Source organism: Lithobates pipiens, unplaced genomic scaffold, assembly GCF_037356315.1.
Source record: "Lithobates pipiens isolate NorthernLeopardFrog02 unplaced genomic scaffold, aLitPip1_a1.2 Scaffold_18, whole genome shotgun sequence".
Classification (NCBI taxonomy): Eukaryota; Metazoa; Chordata; class Amphibia; order Anura; family Ranidae; genus Lithobates; species Lithobates pipiens.
The window spans coordinates 332,756,084-332,781,709 of NW_027507758.1; the positions used below are offsets into that span (position 1 = coordinate 332,756,084).

At 40.4% G+C, this 25,626-nt stretch overlaps 1 protein-coding gene and 1 long non-coding RNA gene across 2 annotated transcripts in view; one reads left to right on the forward strand and one right to left on the reverse strand.

Annotated features, from left to right (window-relative positions):
* Window positions 1–25,626, reverse strand: part of LOC143988073 (dynein axonemal heavy chain 5-like) — a 310,868-nt gene that overhangs the window by 151,946 nt on the left and 133,296 nt on the right. The window contains exons 43-51 of the mRNA XM_077487337.1: window positions 20,953–21,061; window positions 18,382–18,509; window positions 14,318–14,386; window positions 10,580–10,678; window positions 4,253–4,390; window positions 2,765–2,982; window positions 2,005–2,180; window positions 1,600–1,748; window positions 82–274 (exon numbers count right to left, since the gene is read on the reverse strand). Of these exons, the coding sequence (XP_077343463.1) occupies window positions 82–274; window positions 1,600–1,748; window positions 2,005–2,180; window positions 2,765–2,982; window positions 4,253–4,390; window positions 10,580–10,678; window positions 14,318–14,386; window positions 18,382–18,509; window positions 20,953–21,061 (1,279 nt within the window). The remainder of the gene's footprint in view (window positions 1–81; window positions 275–1,599; window positions 1,749–2,004; window positions 2,181–2,764; window positions 2,983–4,252; window positions 4,391–10,579; window positions 10,679–14,317; window positions 14,387–18,381; window positions 18,510–20,952; window positions 21,062–25,626) is intronic.
* Window positions 2,108–13,668, forward strand: LOC143988075 (uncharacterized). The gene is made up of 2 exons (XR_013276745.1): window positions 2,108–2,264; window positions 13,361–13,668. It is a non-coding gene; the product is annotated as an uncharacterized LOC143988075 (long non-coding RNA).

A 25,626-nucleotide genomic window follows, 5' to 3' on the forward strand; every position in this document is an offset into this window, starting at 1 on the left:
CATCACACACATTTACATTTCCTGTGCAAACATTACTAAAAACATTTTTTTTAAATAACAAACATTGTTGTACAGGCCTACCTGAATTTACGAGGGACAAACTGAAGAGCTGTTTTACTTTGTTCAACCAGGGTGAATGGGGAAATAATTTATTTTCATCTGCCTTCATCAGAATGGCTTTTTCTAATTCCTTTTGAAGGATTTGTCTAGAACCAGATGTATCGTGCATTCCCATAAAAACATCTCCAAGAATTTGTTTAAACACTAAATAACTCTGTAAAACATAAAACCACAGTCTGGTCATTGTTTCCAAAAAAGAAGGGGATTAAAAATGAGCTAAACCATAACAAATAAGACAATGCTATTTTTAAGGGTTTTTCAGTTTGGAAATCTGCTGAAATGTAATAATTAGCTAACCCACACTATTTTAGCAATGTAAAACTGGGTGACTTTCTTTAGCTAAAAAAAAAAAATGACATAGTTCCTGCCTTATGCTGGCCATACACTATACGAAAAATCAGCCGAGCCCATTTTCGAAAAACGAACATGGCTGAAAAGCTAAAGTCCCATACACACTATCAGATTTTCTGCTGATTTTTGTCTTCAGATTTAGCAAAACCATGTAGTGCAAAGGCCTGCCTGATTGCATACAAATTGAAACTCCTAAGGTTTGACCTCATATTATATGGTTTTGGTAAATCTGAAGACAAAAATCAGCAGAAAATCTGATAGTGTGTATGGGGCTAAACAAACTGTCTAAATGACCGATTTTCCATAATCCCATACTTTTTAACAGTGAGGCTAAAGGGGGACCATTTCAGAAGGATTCAGAGTCCTGCTTGGTTGGTGTCACTCCCTAGAGGCCCACATGGCTTGCGGCAGACAGAGAGCAGCGGGTGAGAGCCAGGTGTTTGATATATAAGTGATATAATTGCATACTTTATGACGCGGTTCCCAGCCTCTGGAGCTCTCTGTCCCAATAGCCAGCTCTTGTTAGGACATGTGGCTCGGTGACCCCGGCCCACCAGGCAAAGGCTGGCGTTCCCTATGGCCAGTCCGGGGCTGAGCAAATGTATTTTAAAAAATTGTTTGCATTTTTAGCCATAATGTATACTATATAATCCTTCTGTGAACCTTATGTTATTGCAGGCAATCTAAGTGTGGCAAAAAAAAATGCTGAGGTTTCCCAATTTAGAGCGCTGCTTACAACAATCAGGCCCTTTAAGTCCATCTGAAAAACAATAATAAGCACCTCTACACACACTGCCCCAGTTTTCCTGGGTGCAGGTAAACAAATGTATTCAAAGATTTATCAAAGGATAAATCATTTAGGAAGAAGCCCTAGGCCCTGCAAAAAAATTTTTGTAAACAGAAATGTAATATGTAAAGATTCATGATTGATAATTATATTTACTGTGTCCCATAGTATGCTCCTGAAGCCAGGATTACCACTAAAAAGATCAGAGTTAATAAAGAAACACATATTCACTTGTTGTCCCTGTAATTGTATTGTCCTTTGCTTGGGTGTATGAGGCAAGCCCACTGCTCTGGGTCTGCAATTTTTTGCCAAACACAGTTTTATCAAACTCCACTACTTACATCACCCGTCATTCGTGGGCCTAGCACATCTTGCAATGCGTCAGCTACGATGATGTGACTTTCCTTCATTGCAGCCACAACAGGGTTAGAAGAGATTACTTTTTTATTCTTGTCTGTGTTGTTGCCAGTTTTTAAGCTTGGTACAGGACCTGATATATACAAGAGTAGATAAAATAAATAAATATGCTTACCATCCAAATAGGATACTCTTTTGATTACAATATTTATTTTAATATTTCAAATTAAGAGCATATCTATGTCAATAATGTCATAGCATGCATATGGCTCAAAAAAAAAATGTTTATATGACTTAATTTGCAACTCCAATTTTATTCTAAGTATCTGCAGTGAGCCTGATGCATGGCTTACTCCTTGAATCAGGTATAAAGAGCAATAACATCTTACTTGCTGCAAATGCTGTAAGTTGCTGATAAGACATAGCACTGCTAGAGCGGGAGAGTCTTCCTCCTTCCAGCTCCATGCAACCATTAATCGTCTTCTCCATCTCCCGCCTTTGACATGCCCGGTATATGACCTCTACCATAGACTGGAAGCTGATATGTCGGTGATATTCCTCTGAGCTAAGGTATCAACAAGATGAAGAAATGCATCAGAACAGAGCATATTATACACATTACATTATTAAATTCAGCATAAAAGGAAAGGTAAGTAATATATAAGGCCTCTTGCACATGCTACTCCTGTTTGAGCATCTACTTTTTCAGCCCAAATTTCATGTGTTTTTTTTGTATGTATTCTTGCGAATTTTCATGTATGTACGTTTGCGCATTTTCACAAAGTTTGAGCTTATATGCGTGCATGTATGCATAACACATTACAATTAATGGGCTGTATTTTAGCTCAGTAAAAAATATTTTAAAAAAAAGCTGTAATGAGCTTTTTCAAGCTGCAGTGTGCAAAATGCCTAAAGCTGAAAATCGTGTTGTTGAATGAACATTATTTGTAGTTAAAAAACATGTTAAACATCTAAGCTACAACAATTAGTCTTGGCTGCAGACAAATAGGTTAGGTTGAGCCATATGCCCGTTTCTACTAATATTCACTATATTAAATCAAAACAAAGGAAGGTAGTACTGGGCCAACTGTGCTGTTCAAATTAGTAACTGCATAACCTATAAAGCCCCCAGGAATTCAGAAAACTAACAGTTGTTCCTTGAGAAGCTCTGAGATGAGTTGTAGTCTTGTAGCAAGGATCTTGGAGCCTTTAAAGCCAAGGCTGGTAAGTTTAGCCCTGAGAAGTGCAGTGTGGTCAGGAACAACCAGGGAGACAGCTCTAAATATGGCTTGTACATCCTTAGGTAGATTCTGGAATCCCGATTTGGAAACAGTGAGAAAAAGGCTGCAATTGGGGTGTGCTTCAACCTGCAAATACAAATCAGTGTTAATAAAAGCACAATTATGAATGCAAACTACCCTAGTGCATATTTTTTAGCAGCTTATAAAAAAAAACAGAATAATAAAGAATAAGTGCAGCTTTATAAAAAAATGTATAAAACAAAATAGCCCAGTATTCAGGGTGCCTGAATATAAGCAAGCCAGGGATTCCATGCTTTTTCAAAACCTAGCTTGCTTATCTCTTTGAATACTAGCCAGCTTTTCATTGATCATAATCCAGGATTTTTTGTGTTTCACCAACGTAACATTGACAGGTGATTTCCATGCAAATACTTATGGTTATTTTAGCCATTAATAGAATGAAAAATATGAGCATTCGTAGATGTCTGTGGATCTCATCCAACACTACATATCCACTTTTGGTTTGAAAAGTAGCAGTTTGCTGCTGTTAAAACATAATTATTATTATTATACAGGATTAATATAGCGGCGCTTTACAAGGAAGACAGTACTGTTACAATACAGTAAAATACAAGAGGGTTAAGGCTGGGTTCATACTATTGCGAATTGGATGTGGTTTCTCTGCATCCAATTAGCATAGCAGTAGATTGTGACCGGCTCTCTATGGAGCCGGTTCACACATCTCCGGAGCGGCTCTGGTGTGAATTGCACAGGAGTCCTGTGCGTCTTCTGCTCCTTTACAGGTCCAAATTTAGCCAAACACTTGGGCTTAAATTGGACCTGAAACGGTGAATGGAGAGGCACCGGACCCCTGCTGGGAGCCACTCTGTGTTCCAGTGTGAACCCAGCCTAAGAGAACTCTAAGCTCCTTTAGGGTATATGAACTCATGTGAAAGGTACCTGCTTGCAGTAAAGCAATAAATATAATTTAACTAGAAAAGCTTTAGTTTTGAAATTTTATTTTGATATTTCTTATTACAATAAATAAATTGTTAAGGTATTACTGCAGGAATATAAGTGAATATACTTTTTACTATAGACATTTTGTTTTCGTGTTTGCTAACCAGTACATTCTATGTATGTAATCACCCACTAGATGGGGCTAATAGCTTTCAATAATGTATTTACAATGCAACCGCATGAGGGTAAGATTACGTAATATAGAAATGCAAACAACCTCTGTAATGGTATGAGAAAACCCAGCCACTGATCAGATTGGCCTTTACTGAGGAAAAAAATCAGTTAAATTGTTATGCAGTAGAAAGACCAGATAAGGAAATACTGTCTGCAAAGAATATTTAATAGCATGATTCATTCTCTGTAAACATTTCCAGACCTTGCATCCATCTTGTAAAGTGATCTTAGGTAGTCTGGCATTGAATGAGTCATAAAGGGCCCGTGCATTGTGCATGAAGACAGAGATTGCTTGCTCAGGAAGGAGGTGAAAATCATCAAAACAGCTCCAACATCCATCCTAAAAAATACATGGAAAATACATTCATCATGTTGCAGTTAAACTGACATGTAACAGCTCACTAAACTGTGATTCTAAAGGTAGAGCAACACAAGTGACTGAAACACACAAGATAAAGACAACCTGTGTGTGATTCTGCAGTTTTTGTTCAGGCATTCAATCACACTCTTTGGGAGGAATGTTTGCCAGATCACTTTATATTCTCAAAACTGAGCAAACATATATATACTGTATACAGAATCACACTTCTAGAGTCAAAACAAAATCACTAGCGCTATCCACTGTAGGCCTGATTGATTAATTGGATTGTGCAACTGTACGCAGATTGTTTGCATCACTAAACATTACACATCAGCATTAACAAATAAATGAATAGGAGGAATTAATAAAAAGTGTCTGAGAAAAACTCTGTGTCAACTGGAGCGGTTGCCCGAAACAGTCAATCAAATTTTAAATGTTTATTTTCTAAGCAGCGTACACAAAATAATATATAGAAGCTAATGGTTTGCTATGAACAATGGCCCCAGTGGAGAACTAGATCCTTTTTATTAATTCCCTCGCCTTTGTTCTAAAATGGGGGAGAAGTATGATCTTAGCGTTTAAAGAAATATTAGCTAAACTGAATTTATGCACCCTTAAAAAGAGCACATCGGGGGTAGATAGGATCCCCTTTTATGAATACATAACTAGTCCTTTTATAAACTTAGTAAAAAGTTATTTCATTTAAGGTTATTATAAAAAAACAAGAGGCACTCTATGCACCTGGAGAAAATGAGGTGTTACCTCCATGTACAGGATGTAGGATCACCTTTTATGAATAAATAAATAGTCCTTTTATAAACTCGGTAAAAAGTTATTTGATTTAAGGTCATCACAAAAAACAAGGGACACTCTTTGCACCTGGAGAGAATGAGGTGCATCCTCCATGTACAAAAAGGTTCCTTTAGAGTAAAGACTGTAAAAATGGGGACTCGTTTTCTAGAGGAGCTATTCCTAGCAAACTCAGTACATTGTTTTAGAAAGGACTAAATAGTTTCTAACTGCACAAAATATTATCGGCTATTAAATTTATAGGAAATGTACCCTACCCAAAAGGAGTGGGGGCATCAGTCTCCCTTATCTGGGGCAGTATTACAAAGCTCTCCATTTGTCCAGACTGGTGACATGGTGTGTGTCACCTAGATTCAAACCATGTGTACAAATTGAACAAAGCCTCTCTCTGGTTAACCTCTCAGCTCTCCCCTGGATCCCACTCAAATATTATAGGACACTAAACAGACATCCTATCATGGGCACCATGAGTGAGATCATTGACCAGATATTTACTCAGAAGGGCCTATCCCCCCATCCTTCTTCTCCAATGGTAATTTTTGATAACCCTCAATTTCCACCGGGCACTGCCAATAAATACTTCTAGCTGTGATGGGCTGTTCCTGGTGTGTACACTTTCACTTTCACTACACAGGGATGGCTGACTTTACAAACTTTATGTGACCTAGTGGATCATCAATTGAACCCATGGGACGAGTACCAACTTAGACATTTTCTGACTTCCCTACCTGCTCAAAGTCTTTACTAGACCCTTGACCTCCTTGATTGTCTGTGTAATGAGGACAATTTTGTACCCCATCTGCTTATATCTATGTACAGTACAAGTTGCTAAGTGCCCCTCTGGAAGACTATGTCCCTCCCTGCAAGTTCTGGATGGGAGTTAAGAACATTATCCTTCATTTTACATCAGTGGACCTCTGCACAGACCTTTAGGATATTAACTACACCTCAACAAGGTACCACCACAACATTAAATGCACTCGTTGACTGCTCACATGCTGCCTGCATTCCAAATGTATAGAAACAAACATCCCCACCGATGCTAAGTCATTGGTTTCACAAACTGACTGACATTAGATCTATAGAATGCTTAAAGGCAGCACTTCACAATAGACAAGACAAGTTCAGGATCACCTGGCTCTCTTGGACAGCCTATACCTGCTCTTTCCAATATAATGGGCTGTTATCTCAGACTCTAGTTGGCCAGGGGACCTGATAATCCACCAGCAGGGATTTAACCCATGACCCAACTAACCACCTTATGACATCTCATACAAGGTGGGGACCAGGGGGAGATAAAGTGGGTAGAGAATTACCTCCCCTTTTCCCTGCCCCTCCCAGCTACTCCTACCCCACATCTCTCTTCCCCTATTTCCCCCCTCTTTTATTTTTTTGGTCCACCAACTCTGTCCAAAATCCCCCTTTGTTACCCCTAACCTCCGGTATGGAGTGGAAAATTTGAAAAATTTAAACTGTTCCACATTGTGCTGTCCTGCTCGCTTAGCCCATATATATAATAAAAGCCAGGTGGTGTGGGGAGTTTTGTGTGATGTGTTACAGTGCCTAAAAAAAAAAAAAATTCATACCCCTTGACATTTTCCACCTTTTGTCATGTTATAACCAAAAATGTTAATGTATTTTATTGGGATTTTATGTGATAGACCTACACAAAGTGGCACATAATTGTGAAGTGGAAGGAAAATTATAAATGGTTTTCAACATTTGTTACAAATAAATATCTGAAAAGTGTAATGTGCATTTGTATTCAGCCAGTATTACAGCTGCAAGTCTTTTTGGGTATGTCTCTACCAGCTTTGCACATCTAGAGAGTGAAATGTTTGCCCATCCTTTTGCAAAATAGCTCAAGCTCTGTCAGATTGGATGAAGAGTATCTGTGAATAGCAATTTTCAAGTCTTGCCAGAGATTCTCAATTTGATTTAGGTTTAGACTTTGAAATATGCTTTGATCTAAACCATTCCATTGTAGCTCTGGCTGTATGTTTAGGGCCATTGTTCTGCTGAAAAATAAACCTTTGGCCCAGTCTCAAGTCTTTTGCAGACTCTAACAGGTTTTTTTCTAAGATTGCCCTGTATTTGGCTGCATCTATCTTCCCATCAACTCTGACCAGCTTCCCTGTCCCTGCTAAAGAAAAGCATCCCCACAACATGATGCGGCCACCACCATGTTTTACGGTGGGGATGGTGTGTTAGGGGTTATGTGTGGTGTTAGTTTTCCACCACACATACAGTAGCATTTTGCTTTTAAGCCAAAAAGTTAAATTTTGATCTCATCTGACCGGGGCATCTTCTTCCACATGTTTTCTGTGTCCCCCTCATGGCTTCTCGCAAACTGCAAGCGTGACTTCTTATGGCTTTCTTTTAACGATGACTTTCTTATTACCACTCTTCCATAAAGCTGAATTTATACTGAGATTAAATTACACACAGGTGGACTCTATCTACTAATTAGGTGACTTCTGAAGGCAATTGGTTCCACTAGATTTTAGTTAGGGGTATCAGAGTAAAGGGGGCCGAATACAAATGCACACCACCAGAGGCGTAGCTTGAAGCTTGTGGGACATGATGCAAAAGTTGACCTTGGCTCCCCACCACTACTTCCAACGTGCGTGCAGATACATTCACCGCATGCCAAGATACTCAAAGTGGCTTAAGAGTTTTACTGGTAACTAGGAGACACAGAACAGTGCCATACCTCACCAGTGACATCAGTCCCATTGTGGCTACAGGATGGTGCTCTCTTCCTCTTGCCTCGCTGAGCTTGGTTACCATTCCATGTTGCCAACACACAGCACAGACGCTTCCTCATATTGGGTTGTTCTCACCTCATGCTCCTCTCCATTCAGGAAATGGCTCACAGCCTCTACCCAGCCAATGGGAACAGAGGGGTGTGGACTGTGGAAGGAAAAGTATAAGCCCAGTACTGGAGCGTGGCTGTGGGGCCCTAGGACAGATTGGAGCTGGATTTTGTAGAGGATATGATAATATGACAGGGAGGCTGCAGGGGACCCCTGGAGCTAGGGTCGGAGTTGTGATTGTGACCCCTGCAACCCCTAATGCTACGCCCATGCATGCCACACTTTTTTGTCCTATTGTGTATTGCACAATGTCTTAAATAAAAAATGTAAAAAAAAAATTATAGCAGATAACACTTTCTAGGCAGTATCCTGTTGCTTTTGGGGATCTGGAAGGAGCTTTTCCAATGTTAGAGCAAAGTACATAATGTTTTCTAAGGTTTTGCAAATCTTTAAATTAAAGATGAAGCAAGGAGGAAGCAAGGTTTCTATTTATCTTTGATTGGACTTGATGAATATGTGTCTGTTTATAAATTGGCTCACACTTTATAAAGGCTGTTCACCTTTCTGAGCATCAACTACAGGTTTAGGGTTCTAATGGTGCAAGGTATTTTATTTATTTATTTTTAAGCGATGGACATGTTTCTTTTTTGTCAAACTATGTAACTATGTTACTATAGTACTTTCTAATACTGAGGTTGTGGTATTCCCTCTTTTGTGAACAAAGACAGATGGCACAACAGTGCTCTACATGTATGTTTACACAGTCATTAAATAAATATGAACACTTGCAGTACGTCTTATTTCTCACCTTTGAACCTAATTTAGTTTCATCTAGGCTATCTGCAGTATTCATGCTTCAAGCTTGATTTATTAGGTTACAACTGTAATTTTTAATGCCAAGTTATAAAATAAAAACTTAAACTAGAAGTATGTCCTCCCATTAATAAGTATGTGCTGTAGTACTTAATTATAGGTGCCCCAGTCACTCAACTAAGTCCCACAAATACCTGTTGAGTCTGCCAGTAATGTCAGTAATGTCCACCTAATGCAGCCTCCTGTGATGGTGCTGCAATGATGTTGCACTGCTCCTGATTTTATAGCAATGTTACCATGGTCATGAAAGCTGTGCCTGCTTGCACTACGGTGTGACAGAAAAATGTTGCAGGGGAGGGGGTTGCTACCATCATTGTTACCAACGCTGTATCCTGGCCTAGGCCGACAAGGCCCAGGCCTAGGGCAGCACTTTGCAGGGGGGCAGCACGGAAAGAGTCCCCGCCAACTTGCACTACACTGTTAGTGTAGCGCCAGTCTTATGGGGCAGACTGGGCTGAGAGGCAAATTAGTCTAGCTCCCCCATAAAGCGACCGCACTGCTTTTGGTAAGCGGGCACGGCACTCCGCAACTGTGGGGGGGAGGGGGGTGGCGCCGATTCTAACTTTGACTGTCCTGTCATCCTGGACCACAAACCTTCCTCACTGTGCTATGTTTTCTGCTGCACCATTGGCATGGTTATATCTTCTTAGTCCTCTCCATAGAATTATCAGAAATGTGTGTTAAAGTAGAAATATAGGTAAAACTTTTTTTTTCATTTTAGATAGAGTATGGGAGGGTTATAGCCCCAGTCAGTTTATTTCTTACCATCCCCATCCCATTGTAGAGATTTCCCTTCACTTCCTGCCCCATAGCCAAACAGGAAGTGAAAGGAAATCTATGCAAATTAAGGGAATCTATTGCCCCCCCCCAGTGCCTCAGAACTAGTGTCCCAACTCAGAAATTGCAGGGCGGGTCTTAAACAGCGAGGGGTGTGGCCTTGACAGGAAGGGGTGTGTCATATTTAAATTAGATGGGTCACGAGTTTAGTCAGGCCTAGGGCAGCACAAAACCTAAATACACTACTGATTGTTACCTGAACACTGACTGTGCTGCCAAAAAATTCTACTGTGAACTGTAGTGCCTGGTAGGACACAAGTGAAGGAGGAATTGGCTTATTCAGTGAAAGTAAAGCAAGGTGTTTGCTTACTTTATGAGGCTGGTGCATCACATAGTAACTGGATTTCGAACTTGCTGTCATACAAGGGTCCTTTCGTTTTTTAGAATTTTAATGTACAAACGTCAAATTCCAACTAGAATCTTTAATTTAAGTTTTAAATATAGACCAGGAAGAGGTGCAATTCTCCTCTTGTTTGATTTTTTTTTTTTTATGGTCCATGTTACCAATAGGCATATTCTCTACAGCTAAATTCCCTGTTCCCTTCTTTGAAGAGCATTTTTCATATGTAAATTGTAAATAACAAAACTGTCTGGTCCTCTGAACTTACTATGACCATCTAACTTATGCATACCACTTACTAGCCACTGTATTTCTAAGGTGGGTAGGATGGCCCATGTTGCTGCGCTTCACATTTACATGCAGCCAGAGTTGAAATTCAAGCTAAAGAGAGCATTACAGTAAGTATAAGCATGCATTGTACTTTTTATACAGCAGATTTTTTTTTTCTACAGACAAATTCATTCTCTTTTCTCAGTACAAATTTTAACTTACAAGAGCGGTTCCATTCAAAACTCTCCCCAGTGCAGATAAGTCTGTTGTTGGAGAACACGTGAAGAGAAAAACAAAATTCCCCAATAAATATGACAGGCCCTAGTGATATAAAAGAAAACAAAAACAAAACATCAGTCGTATAAAAAGAGAATTGTACAGTATATACATTAAGATTATATATACAGTATAAATATGTAATATAATGTCTGCAGCTATGTTGCTATTACTTAATAAAGAGTGCTGATCCCTAAGTGGTTTCACTTAAGAATTATCACTGTTTTCTATGGAATACATATAAATGCCTATACAATGGAACCTTGGATCACGAGCATTATCTGTTCCAGGAGAATGCTTGTAATCCAAAGCACTCGCATATCAAAGCAAGTTTCTCCATAGAAGTCAGTGGAAACCAAGATAATTTGTTCAGCATTGATTTCTATTGCATGCAATACCGCATGTGGCCGGAGGGAGGGCGACGGAGAGCCTTGGAAATACTCGGGGACAGCTTGGCTGAACTCGGAAAGGAAACACTCGGGAATTGAGTATTTCCGAGTGTTTCCGAGTGATTCTGAGTATTTCCGAACGGCTCTGGACCGCTCAGAGTGTCACCGGCACCAACCCCCATCTCTGGCCAAATGTGGTACTGGACACCACATTAGCTTTAATTCTGCTTGTTTTGCGAGACAACACTTGCACACCGAGTCAGAATTTTTTTTTAAAAGTTGCTCATCTTTCAAAACGCTCATTAACCGCGTTACTTGTTAACCAAGGTTCCACTGTAGATGTATAAACATCAACATTGTAATATTGTCCACCTAAGGCTAAACGCTAGGTCAGGGGTAGGCAAACTCGGCACTCCAGCAGTTTTGAAACTACAAATCCGCTCATGCCTGTGCCTCTAGGAGTCATATCTGATTGCCAGGGTCTTGCAATGTATCATGGGACTTGCAGTTTCACCACAGCTGGAGGGCCGAGGTTGCCTACCCCTGACCTAGGTCATTGTGATGCAAAATGTTTTTGCAAAGTTCCACGTTTGAGAAGTATTGTGCTGCTTTGGAGAGGTGCATTGTGAGCCCTTGACTGTGGTCCATGGGGTCAAAAAGAAAATCCTTATGATTTTGTCCACAAAGAACAGGAAAATAGAGCTAATGACTTAAAACGGGCGTAAACCCGCTGACATTTTTTTTTTCCAGACCTGTAAGGCAAAAGGCATAATGAGCTAATATGCACAGCATACTAGCTCATTATGAAATACCTTAGAATGAGGCCCCGACATCTCACCTGATCCACGCCAAGGGAGCTGACATGTTCCCTTGGCATGTCTTCCGAGTATGTCGTCACTCCTGCACGTGCGCGTGGGAAATTTCTTTCGGGCAGGGTCCTGCGTCTGCTGGGCTATCAGCCAAGAATCCCCTGTGCGCATGCGCCGCTGCAGTCAGCGGCTCAATGCAAGGGGAATATCTCAGATATTTTTTTTTACCTATAGGTAAGCCTTATTATAGGCTTACCTGTAGATAAAAGTTCAAAAAAAGACTATACAACCGCTTTAAATATGAACTCTATAAAATACACAAATGAATACTGCTCTGTAATTATCAAGACATCATTACATGTATTTTGAAAATGCAAGCAGTGTAAGTACCTGGTTTTAACTTGGTATAAGCCTCTTCCAATCCCTTCTTATCAAATATCAGACTGTGGGTGGCAGAAGCAGCACAAGGAGCCAATCAAGGCTGCTGCAGTGCAAGGGGCATACTAATAGGAAAGAGCAAAGTGACAGAGAGATTATCTCATCTGTGTGCTGTTTTTCCTTTTACAGGGTGGGAAGGGCACCTGAAAATGAAAGTGAAACTGCAGCAGAGAATGATCAACTCCCCTATCCTATTAGACAGGGTTGTGATGTAGGGCAGAGCTGTTTTAATCTAAGGATTGAATGGAAAGAAATTCAAATCCTTCGATAAGTGAAACAGCTCTCATATATGTGTAGCACTAACCCCCGAAGGAGCTGCTGGTTATTTTTGAGCTTACCGTTACCTTCCGTTCTCCTTGTGACACGTCTAGGGGATGTCCCATGGTAGATGGCCCAGTAACTTGAGACTGACAGTAGATCCACTTGAATGGATTTTATTTGCAAAACTCAAACCATTGAACAGTCTTTCAACTTGGGATCAGAGGGTTGGAAAGGGAAGTTCAGGTACTCTCAATGTCAAAGTCCAAAAACGTTAAAGAAATTGCTAACTTTGACTGCATCCAGAGAATAGCCATTTGCAGCTGGATGAACACCCAGGTCGGACAGTCCCTCTCTCGCAATGCCTAGCAGCCAACAAGGTGCTTACTCAGGAACAAAGTCTTTGTCACAGACGTTATTGCAGAACACGTAGGGAAACTAAGCTTTAGAACACTTGTAGGATACCTGAATCTTTCAGCCTGCTTGGCGATATCCACAAGACCGGATTCTTTCGGTAACTTCAGCCCTTACAGGCTCTTGTTAAGAAAACTAACCCGTACGTAGTGTTCTCCTAAAGCATGGGTCTTCAAACTATGGCCCTCCAGTTGTTCAGGAACTACAATTCCCATCATGCCTAGTCATGTCTGTGAATGTCAGAGTTTTACAATGCCTCATGGGATGTGTAGTTTCACAACAGCTGGAGGGCCGTAGTTTGAGGATCCCTGTTCTAAAGAGTCCTCCCCTGAAATGCTGTCAGGGTTGGCTTAGTCCTTCCTTCTCTGGGCTGGCTGCTCAGCTGTAGGCTAATTGCCAGCTCTCATCTCTCTCCACAGTTACCAGCTGTTCCTGATCTTGCTCGTCTGAACTGCCTACTTCAAGCTGTCGCCTTGGTCACATCACAAGAAACCATCTCCTGTGGTTCTGTTTAAAGACTGGCTTGCCGACATCCCTTCTGGCTCCTTATCCTGCTTGCTGTTGCTCTACTTGGATCCTTCTGGCCTGGCTGATTACCCAATCTGGTTATTGAACTCTGGCCTGGCTGACTACTCGATCCGGTTACTGGACTCTGGCTATGCTATGACTATGCTTTTGCTATTTACCTTTTTATTTTTATTTAATAAACAAGTGTGATTTAATTGTACTTCTTTCTCGGTCTGATTCATGGTTTCTGACAAATGCTCAAAGTACAATGGGTCTCTCCTGAACCGGAGACGCCACCCACCCACCTCAGAATCCTCCTTTAGTTTCCTTGCCCTGGGCTAGCCAGCCCCGAGGCATTACAGTCGGGTGGATCCGCATCCCAGGCCATGGCCTTCCTGGGGGCTGGTCAGAAGGACCAGGACCATGTAATCAGCACATCATACTGTACCGGAACCCCGAACCACGTGACGTCCGCATCTTAAATACCCTCTCCCAGAGGGCACAGCGAGAGGGCCACTCCCACTCACCTGGCTCCAAGGGATAGAGTAATTTAAACACCTAGTTCCACGCCTGCGAGAAGAGACAGTGCCTCCTGCGGCCAGGCTGAACATTTTACAGTCCAGTCAGACTGATACAGAAGTCAAATTTAGATAAAGAATACCCAAACCTAACTTAGGTAGAGTTTAATTTTGAAAAACACATAGTGCATGCTCTTCAGGAGACCACCGCTACATATGTATTTCATGTTTGCAATATGGTGTATGTCTCTTGAGTTCATCATCAATATAATTTATTTTCTGTTTCAGTATGTCAATCTGTAACAACTCTTTGATTTTGTAATTAGATTATCATATATGACAAGCACCTACCTTGACTGTTTCAGTTTTACCAACTCCGGGATCTCCTTGGAGAACCACACCATTCCTCTGCTGTAAAATCTTTAGCAAAAAAAAAAATAGAAAAATGAATTCACAATTTCCCATCATTCCCATCAATGCACACAATTCTGCATGCGTGTATTTCACTAGTGTCTTATACCAGCAAGTTCTCCAAGAACTAGCTGCCCGTGAACCTATTATCATTAGGCCACATTCACACAGACATTTGTATCTGACAACAGCTAAATGCCAGTAAACTGCATTTGAAAACTGGAAATATTCCCTGCAGATAGTTGCAGTTTGTAAATGAGTTTAGGTGCGTTTTAGGTGTGTCAGTCTATTCAGGTGTTTCTTCCCAATGCCCCATGCTTGGGGGGGTGGTATACCCCAGGTACCTCCTATTCCACTTTGTAGGTAGTTTTCTGAGCAAGGAGATAGAGCTGTGCAATTGAAATGTAGTACATAGCAATCACACTGGAACATGGAAAAAATAGCGCATGCACAAGAAATGCTGCACCAAACTACATTGTACAGTGCTACAGTGCCATCTGGTTCCCACAAACGCACTGCGTTTGCAATCTGCATTTGGGGTGCCTTTAACCACTTCAATAACCTCCCATTGTCATATGATGTCTGCAGATGGGATCTCCCATCCTGGGCAGGCGTCATATCACGTTCTGGGATTCACTCGAAACCCAATGCGCATGCCCGGCGGCCTCGATGTCCACCGGGCACCTGCGATTGCTCGTTAACCGAGCAGGACCGTGGATTTGTGTGTGTAAACACACAGATCCACGTCCTGTCAGAGGAGAGGAGACCGATCATGTGATCCTAGTGTACAGAGGAACACCGTTCGGTCTCCTCCCCTTGCGAGTCCCCTACAGTTAGAATCACTCCCTAGGACACACAGTTAACTCTTTGATCACCCCCTAGTGTTAACCCCTTCCCTGCCAGTGACATTTATACAGTAATCAATGCATTTGTATAAATGCCAATGGTCCCAAAATGGTGTCAAAAGTGTCCGATGTGTCCACCGCAATATCACAGTCACGATAAAAATCACAGATCGCCGCCATTACTGGTAAAAAAAAAAATGTTTTTATAAAAATGGCATAAAACTATCCCTTATTTTGTAGACGCAATAACTTTTGCACAAACCAATAAATATACGCTTATTGCGATTTTTTTTAACCAAAAATATGTAGAAGAATACATATCTAAACTGAGGAAAAAATTTTTTGTTTTTAAATTGTGATATTTATTATAACAAAAATAAAAACCTCAGAGGTGATCAAATACCACCAAAAGAAAGCTCTATTGGTGGGGAAAAAAATTATAAAAATGTAATTTGGGTAATACGTCACATGGCCGCGCAATTGTCATTTAAAGTGTGACAGCGCTGAAAACTTAAAATTGGCTTGAGCAGGAAGGGGGTAAAAATGCCCTGTATTGAAGTAGTTAACTATGCACCGATACCCACATTCATAGGGCAGCGAGGTCCCCTGAGGTGCAGGAAACATGCACAGAACGCACTTTTCCAGCACTGCGTTCTGGTTTGAAGCAGAGAGAATGGCAGATGAAGTGAAGATGGGTGCATCCCCTAACATCCCAGCATCTAACTAGGGGATATTTTGTCTTGATGTGTGAGGAAATAAGAAACCTATTTTGATAAATTTTAAACTTAGAATGTCAGTGTCTACCTTTGAAAGCTTACTTAACTATTGTTAGATCATGTCTGCAAAGAATGACCAAAACCAACATGAGGATAAAAAAAAAAAAAACACATGAGGATGTATGAGAACCAACATTTCAGGAAGAAAAAAGAAAGTGTGATTTTCTGTTTCTACATGCACTGTAGCTATCTGCAGGTACGCACAATGCATGTTTAGCTGCAGAAAGCCACAGATAGGACCAAAAAGTCAAACTTGGATGTAGCACTTTCCCTCTTTTCCTAAACGCAGCTAAACCGTATGCAGCCAACGTTGCTAAACGCTATGTAAGAATAATATGATTACTTTGCATTGTGAGTCCAGCTGCTTTTAGAAAAGTCTTCTAAATGCAGTTAAACTTAAACACCCATGCAAATGCAGCCTAATATATGACAGCAATGAAGGAAGAGTAATCCATGGCAGTCTTTATGAATTGCTTTCATTATTAGGCAAATCTTAAAGGGGTTGTAAAGGTAAATATTTTTTCACCTTAATGCATTCTATGCATTAAGGTGAAAAAACAATTGACAGTGCCGGTGGCCCCAGCCCCCCGTTTTACTTACCTGACCCCTCGGAAGTCCCGCGCTCGCCCCCGATGTCCTCTTCGATGCTCAGCATGGCCGCTGATTGGTTAGAGTGGATGGATTGAAAGCAGCGCAGCCATTGGCTCGTGCTGCTGTAAATCACATCCAATGACGTGGCGCACCGAGGGCGGGGCCGAGTGATACAGCGAGCAGCTATAGCTGCCGGCTGCATCACGGGAGCGCTCCTGCAAGTGCTTCTCACCATGCGAGGGAGCTCGCATGAACGTGAGAAGTACTTGCGGGAGGAAGCCGAGACAGCCGCCGAGGGACCCCAGAAGAGCAGGTTCGGGGCCACTCTGTGCAAAACGAGCTGCAAGGTGGAGGTAAGTATAACATGTTTGTTATTTTAAAAACAAAAAAATTTACTTTACAATCCTTTTAAGCTACAAAAAGCTGAACTCTGGTTGTTTTTTGGTTGTTACACACCAGCGCTCCATGCACTATGGTCTTAAATATTGTAGGTCCATATTCTCTTTTAATGAGAAAAAAAACTTTTATTTTTTTTGTCTTGCGCAGTACATAATATAAATCATTCAGTGTACAGGTATATGCCCATTGAAAAAGAAAGGTAGAGTAAGCATTGAAAGGAACATAAACCATGGAACATTCCCTTATGCGTTATAGGTTCATATTCTAGACCAGTGATTGCAAACCTTGGCACCCCAGATGTTTTGGAAACTACATTTCCCATGATGCTCAACTACACTGCAGAGTGCATGAGCATCATGGGAAATGTAGTTCCAAATGTAGTTCCAAAACATTTGGGGTGCCAAGGTTCGCCAATCACTGTTCTAGACTGTTTAATGAGTATATATGATGTAACAATGAAAAAAAATTCTCTGTGCAGTAATCAGATGTATGGACTGTAAGTAATAAATAGTGCATTGGTAAATTGCCAGGGATAAAAGAATTAGTTGGAACAATTTGCATTTTGTTTATAAAATATGTATGATTTGTTATGCTAAAAAAGATAAATCCCCTGTTGTCATGTATGTATCCTCAGGATAAAAAAATATTGTGTTTTCATACCACTCAGCTACAAGCCAGCTGACAATAGGAATCATTTATCAATGTCCTTTTAGAACATGCTTCCTACATGACTCAACTTGGGGCACTTTTCCATTGCATTAATTTACATATCAATTAAAAGCAAAAACAGCCAAAATATTCTGCTAATATTTCAGAGGGAATGTATGTCAAAACACATCTTTATTACACAAACTCATAGAAAAAGAATATTTGCATTTACAGTCATCTGTTTGAAAATATTGCAGTAATCAATTTTTCAATAATATAAATGATTGTGGTTTAAAAAAAATAAACAAAAATGTACAATCTGCTTATTGCATATCTAGATCAATGCTGTTCCTTAGTCTAAATAATGTCTAATTAAATAATTATTAATACAAGATGTTTCAAGTAAGATTTAGAAACATTTACATATTTATTTAATATATGCACAATCATTTTAATATTGATATATGTAACAGTCAGTATGGTATGTATGCAATATAATAATCAATGTTTTACGTTAAAAAAAAGATATTTAATTGAGGCTAGGTGTATTTCTTTACAGTATACTACAAGAGAACTTACTGTAGAATAGGCAAAAGTGGGAACAAACAGTAGACAAGAAAATAAAAATATAATGCTAAATATATAGACAACTCAGAAAGGCAAAGGAAAAGCCTCAATAATAAGGTGTAATCAAAGTATTGATGCACATACATTATGGGCTTTTCAAGGAATCCATAGCATTTACCTGGGATATTTTTAGGAAGCATTTCTCTGTTACGGGATTCATAATGAACGGGGTTGTTGCTCCATAGAATTCACATCCATAAACATACTGAGCATCCAATATGTTCAGCTCCTGCCTTATTGATCCATCTGCAATGAATACATTTTTAATTTATTAAAATACATTTTATATCAACAGTGTTTTGTTATTGAAATTGCAAGATATAAGCCAATACAAGAGCTTGGTTCTCAAATATCACTTACCCCTGGCACTTACTGGCACCCTTATACTTAACCTCACCATCCCTTTAACATTACATTTCTTCTACACCTTAAAATGAATGGTTTACACTAAACCTAACCTCAAAAGCTAAATAAAGACCTTTTGGTTTTAGGCCTGAATTTACATTGGTCTTACATGCATTATTATTTACTACTATGGTTTGTTAAAAAGCACACCAAAAGATGCAGCAAGCTTTTTTCATTGCACCAAACCCATAACACATAAAAACACGTACAGTGGAACCTTGGTTTACGAGTAATGTGGTTAACAAGCTTTTTGAAAGATGAGCAACTTTTTTCTTTTTTTTTTAATTCTGACTCAGTTTGCGAGTGAACTCAAGCTAATGGCCGATGCAGTACGGCATTTGGCCAGAAGTGCGGGGACACTCGCTACGGTTTGGAGCCTTTCGGAAATACTCGGAATGACTCAGAAATACTCCGTTCCCAAGTGCTTCCGAGCCTTTCCAAGTTCAGCCAAGCTATCCTCGAGTATTTCCGAGGCCCTCCTGCACCCCCCACCTCTGGCCACATGCGGTATTGCATGTAATAGAAGTCAATGCGGAACGAAATTATCTTTGTTTCCATTGACTCCAATGGGGAAACTCGCTTTGATATGGGAGTGCTTTGGATTACAAGCATTCTCCTGGAACAGATTATGCTCCTAATCCAAGGTTCCACTGTACGTATGAATGCATCCTAACACTTAAATTCTAACCTATCAGTTACCCTAACCCTAATAGATAATCCTTAACCCCCCTAGCGGTAATCCCGAGTCTGGCTCGGGTTGGGATTTTAATTACAGGAGCGGTAACCCCGAGCCAGACTCGGGATCGCATCGCTCGATGCAGGGGAGGACACAGGGAGAGTTACTTACCTTGTCCCCTGGATCCAGCGATGTCCGCCGCGCTGTGTGATCGAGCTGTCCTCCGCTCGATTCACAGTGCCGAATGCCGCCGAGCTCCGTTCCCTGCGACGTTACGGCGTACGGGAGCGGAGAACGGCGGCAAATTCAAAAAAGTCAAAGTACACAAAACACACACAGCACTGTAATCTTACAGATTACAGTGCTGTATTACAAAATTACACACCCCCTTTGTCCCTAGTGGCCTGTGCCGTGCCCTGCATGCACTTTTATATTATAAATACTGTTTTTTCTGCCTGGAATTTGGAGATTATCCATAGCAACCAAAACGTGTCCCTTTTTCAGTGTTTTAGGATTTGATTACATTATTGAATATTTTTTATTATTCTTTATTATATTATAAACTTTATCATACCCGGGATGTCTGCAAGACTCTGGTTTGAACAGATTTAAGAGCGTTATTCCTAAGAATTACAGGACTACAAAATAAAAGCCAGATTTCCATGCAAAATAATTGTACCGCTTTCAGCACCTTATTCCAGACTGAATCATACCGCCAGGGAGGTTAACCTAAACCTATTTCTAAAAATGTTCCCATAAACTAAGGCTAAGCCCTTGTACACACGGTCGGAGATTCCAACAACCAAATCCGTCGGATTTTGTCCGACGTATTTTGTCCGAAACTGTTGTATACACACTATACAACACAGTCGGACGAAGTTGTCTGAAAATCCGACGTGATGATGTTATTTCGTTACGACGGGACTATGTTCAGGCTAGTAGCCAATAGCTTTGATGTAAGAATTTGATCTGAGCCTGCGTGGCACTTTGTCCGATCAGAATTCTCTACACATGATCAGAGTATGTCCGATCTGAGCATTTTTCGGAAAATATTTCCGGCAAGTTGGAAAATTTGGTCCGACGGACTTTCCGATGGAAACAGTCCGATGCATACCACACACAGTTGGAATATCCGACAAAACGCTCTGATCGGACACATTCCAATCGTGTGTACAAGGGCTAGCACTTAACATACATCTCCCCCTAAACTTATCATTAAATGTAAAACCTCAACTATGGGTGTTGCAACTGCCATAGTAGCCCACAAGGATCCTATAAGGGGTAAGGCAGGGGTAAGGCAGGGGTGTCCAACCTGCAGCCCACGGGCAGCATGTGACCCAAGACAGCCATCAATGCGGCCCAACAGAAAATCCTAAACGTACTTAAAAATGTTAATTTTTTGAAATTTTTTGTAAAAATGCGTTTACACTTAGCGAACACATGCCGCCAAAGAAAAATTTTGCAGTGTCTCTTCACTGGACTTTTATAAGTTGTATCTTCCCACAGAAATATATCTCACTCTTCGCAATCATGTCTTACTCATGTCATCAGTTTTTTGTCAGCATTCTATATTTGTGAGCAACTGTTTTCAAGGATGAAGCAACTTACTGTTTTCTTTAAGGTAAAACCTGGTCGCTTTTCTACAATCAAAATCTACAACTTCTCTGACTTTGTGTGAGAAAACTGTTTCCATGACATCACGAAGATACAGCACTTGCTGAAGAAGAAAAAAGTAAATTAGATAGTACAGTCTAGATGTGACCATCGTTACATACACATGATTCTGCATACATGCAAACAGTAGTGCAATTAAAATGTTTGTAAACCCTAACAGTGATCTTCTCTTATCTGCTTCCTTTTGGTCTGTTAAATATACTATTAAGTGTTTTGTTAAACTGGCAAGTGGAAATATATTATAATTTTGTCTTTGACATTAGATCCCCCCCAAAGTTACTGGGTCCAAATGCCAATAGTAGGTTAGGCCGTCTGAAAATACTAAACAGCTAATGACACTAAACAAATTACTTTACCAATAGATAGTTCTTTCCTGTATGCCTCTTGTATTTCTTTCTGTAGCTGGGTGCTGGGCTACAGCAATATGGAGATGGTGACATTGCCCTTTATTATTCTCTCCCTCTACTAAGATACTGATGTTATGCTTCAGTATCCTCCTCAGCCAGCAGGGGGAGAGCTAAATCCAAGCAAGCCCATAGACTTCTATGTATATCGCTGAGAATTATGGGAGTTGTAGATTGAGATAGCAGCCCTATAATGGTTACACTATAATGCTTACACCACAGATCCCAATAGGCACTGTGCAGTTGGAGTAATGTAGCAATGATTTTTATCAAACTTCCCTGGAAAGTACCGGCACCAAGGGAGTTAGAGAGAGAGCACCTCTTAGTGAATATTTGTCTGCCAGCTGGAGACTATACCAGTGAAGATCCAAGATAGAGACTGGGTGTGAGGACACCCAGGGTTAGACCAGCACTGCCCACATAACAAAACCTGCACCTCTGCCGCAGGGAGATTGGAGCATCCACTTACCCACTGCTGATCACTGGAGGCCTTCAGGAAGAGACCGCAGGGGCCCCCCATTCTACAGCAAGAGTACACAGCAGCTTCCTGTGGACTGGTTAGAGGGCAATTTGCACAATGCTGATACTGCTAGCAGAGCCTGGGCCACTGAGAGTAGGACACCCAATCAAATTGCACCCATACTGCACTCTACAACACACTTTCCAAACCTAGATTGCAGCTAGAACAACTCTATACTACATTATAGTTAACAGTTACTGTATCGGAACCACATCTACCTTGCACCTGTGTCAAGACTATACCATACCTACACTGTATCTATACTGCACCTATACTGCATACAGGTTAACTGGGACTGTCGTTAAATGTACCAACATTTTTAAAGGGCCCCAACAATACAGGCAGATGAATGCCTCAAAGAACTACCCTTTGTTCCCCTGCCCCCTCCACTGCCTTCCCTCTTTTCTTTTGGACTCTGCATACCCAGTTGGTCTAGGACTAGCATCGCTGCCATAAATGCGCTCTGGCAGTATAGTCCAGCACTTGGCAGATTAAACTCTTCTACTGCTCACTATTGCACATGAGGTGGCCTTGCTACAGTTTATGCTGATATAGATGGGTGCCAAATGCCCTCTTAACCTAGTCCTTCCTGTTGCTCACTTTGTATGCTAAATTGTGTTATTACTATTCTTAATCCATGTTATGTTTTTATCGTAAACCAACCATATTGGGTGACAAAATGTTAGGTTTACCTTTACTATCTGGTTTGGTACCTATTGTATTTGATATAGAACTATTATTGGGTGCTACGCATTACTTCTAGTGATTTTCTATGATATTGTATGTTTGCACACTCAACCTGGTGTGTCAGGGGGGCTGAGATTCTTGAGAAGGCCAGGCAAAGAACAGAGGATCCATCCTTTTCAGCAGCTCTTATGGGGGTAGCACTACATTTCAGTACAGAGATAGGTTTAGAGCAGCTTGAGTCTGTTAACTTGGTACTGTATGTGTTGTCATAAACAGTTAGTGTTTTCAGTAAAGTGCGTCTCAAGCTAAAATTTTGTTTTATCTTGAATAAAGGGAGAAAGATTAGAAACTTCTTTCACTTTTTTTATTGTTGTCTGTGACCGTCTTTTAGAGAATTTCCTCTCATCTGGGCGGTCAACCGAAAAGAAAGAAAAAAAGGAAATCTTCACAATGATAGAGACAAAATTTTCAATATAATGTGGTAGTTAAAAGCTTTGTAAAGTATAAAATTGCTATTTGCATCATCTTTGAGGAGATTTTCAATCATTTTTTTTGTGGTCGACCAAACATAAGCAAATGAAAGTCTTTCTATACCTGGGAAAAACATAAAGAGCTCTGATAGAGGTTCTGTTTTCTACCCTATCTAAAGAAAAACACACTCAGTGGGTACATTTCTTTTAGATGATCACTGCCTATCTATTTTTCATCTGGGCATCAAAAGCCTGAATCAGATTTTGCAGACTGATGAATATTGTTATTGTAATAGGACGTGATGAGCATTTTTGGCATAATAAACACAGAAAACACCCCCCCCCCCCCAAAAAAAAAGGGGGAAAGCCAGCTCTATAATATTGAGGTCTTTCAGGTATAGAGTCACCAAAGTGGATGGTATGCCGCTGAAATATCCATGGAGACTGGACTACTAGCAGTAACAGACAATTGATCAGCGCAAAGAACCAAACATTCCCTTATTAACCTCTACTAGCCTGGTGAAAGTCTAGTATGGATCGGGAAATCAGACAGTCCTAGAACTATAACACACTCAGACCCATAAAACATAGGATGAGAATAAAATCAGTGCTACGATACCAGCATGCAGTCTATGTAGAAAGTTCAACGTCTCCATACTAGACTTTAACCAAGCCAATAGAAGTTAATTAGTGAATGTTTGGTTCTTTGCACTTATCAATTGTCTGTTTTAGTATTTTTGGCAAAGTGCTAATATTTTCCTATGGTAAGATTTTAGTAGTCCAAACATGCTGCTCCTTTCCACTTGCATTGACGTAAACATGCATATTCAGACAAGTAATGCACACTTGTTTATGTCTTGTTTATAAGAAATTATATCTGGAAGTTGAATCATGCCTGCATTTCTTAGCACAATTTAGGATCCCTGGCATGCCTCAGGGAAACTATATAAATCCCAGTATTTGCTAGTAAAGCAGCAATACCAAATATAGCTTATGACAGTTGGCAATAATTCTTGATGTGCATGAGCACCTGAGGTACTTATTGCTGCCCTTAGAGGTTTTGCAACCTTATTCAGTGATTGTTTCCTTCACTACACAGAAAACCATAAGATTGCTTCAAAGAATATAAATTGCATCTAAACACCCGTCATGTCAGGGAGTAAATCACAGCAGGTCTCATTGGAGCCAAAAACGTAACTAACCTGTAAGATCTCACCCCAGCCATTATATTTGTAAGGATCTGCCGGTTTAGTGAGTGTAGGTAGTAGACATACTGTCAAGATAAGTTATTTTAAGTAGCAACAGTTAATTAAAAATTCACATAGGGTATATGACAGAGAAGTGGGACCATTCCTAACATAAGTTAACAGATGGTTCACGTTAATCGTGTGCTTCTTTTTTTTTTGAGAAGTTTAGCTACCCAAGGGATAGTGAAAGATGTCAACAATAACAGCATCTGTTAAATAAGACACGATTTATTTGGCAGATTTAAAAACTATTTTGGATTTTTAAAATAAATATATGGCACTGTCATAAAACCATGATCTAAAGTAAATTTGTTTTACTGACCTGTGCAGATAAAATTAGCCTGCTTATTATGTACTTTGGTTTACGTCGATTAATACAATTAATATTATGGTAAATATCGTAATGTTTGTAACTAAATATCTTTTATAAAGCCCTGCTTGGGAAGATATACCTCAATTCTCATCCCTGTGAGCATAGGAGAAGAATTCAGAAGCGCAGTTCTAACTGGGATTTAAAGACATGGACAGGTGAAATAATAACAGGATAAATGAGAAGAATCCTTCAACACTGTACTGAGAAATTGTGTTTTCTTGCAGTCTATGTACTCATAGGAGAGATTTACCATTAATTTCAGTGCCAATGGTAACACATTTGGTGGAGGGGAGATTATGGTGTGGGGCTGTTTTTCAGGGGTTGGACTTGGCCCCTTAGTTCCAGTGAAGGAAACTCTTAAGGTTTCAGCACACCAAGACATTTTGGACAAATTCCTGCTTAGTGGGAACAGTTTGGGGATGGCCCCTTCCCGTTCCAACATGACTGCGCACCAGTGCACAAAGCTAAGTCTATAAAGAATTGGGTGAGCGAGTTTGGGGTGGAGGATCTTGACTGGCCTGCACCTCAACCCAATAGAACACCTTTGGAGAGAATTAGAGCGGAGACTGCGAGCCAGGTCTTCTCGTCCACATCAGTGCCTGACCTGATAAATGCCCTTCTGGAAGAGAGGTCAAACATTCCTATAGACACACTTCTAAATCTTGTGGACAGCTTTCCCAGAAGAGTTGAAGCTGTTATAGCAAAGGGTGGGCCAACTCAATATTGAACCCTAGGGACTAAGACTGGGATGCCATTAATGTTCATGTGTGGAAAGGCAGGTGTCCCAATACTTTTGGTAATACAGTTCCCCTATTAATGGTAGGTTGTGCAAGTATTTTGTTAATATTTTTTATGGCTCAAAAGACACATATTAGCTATCTAGGTAAAAACTCTGTGCTGGCTTTTG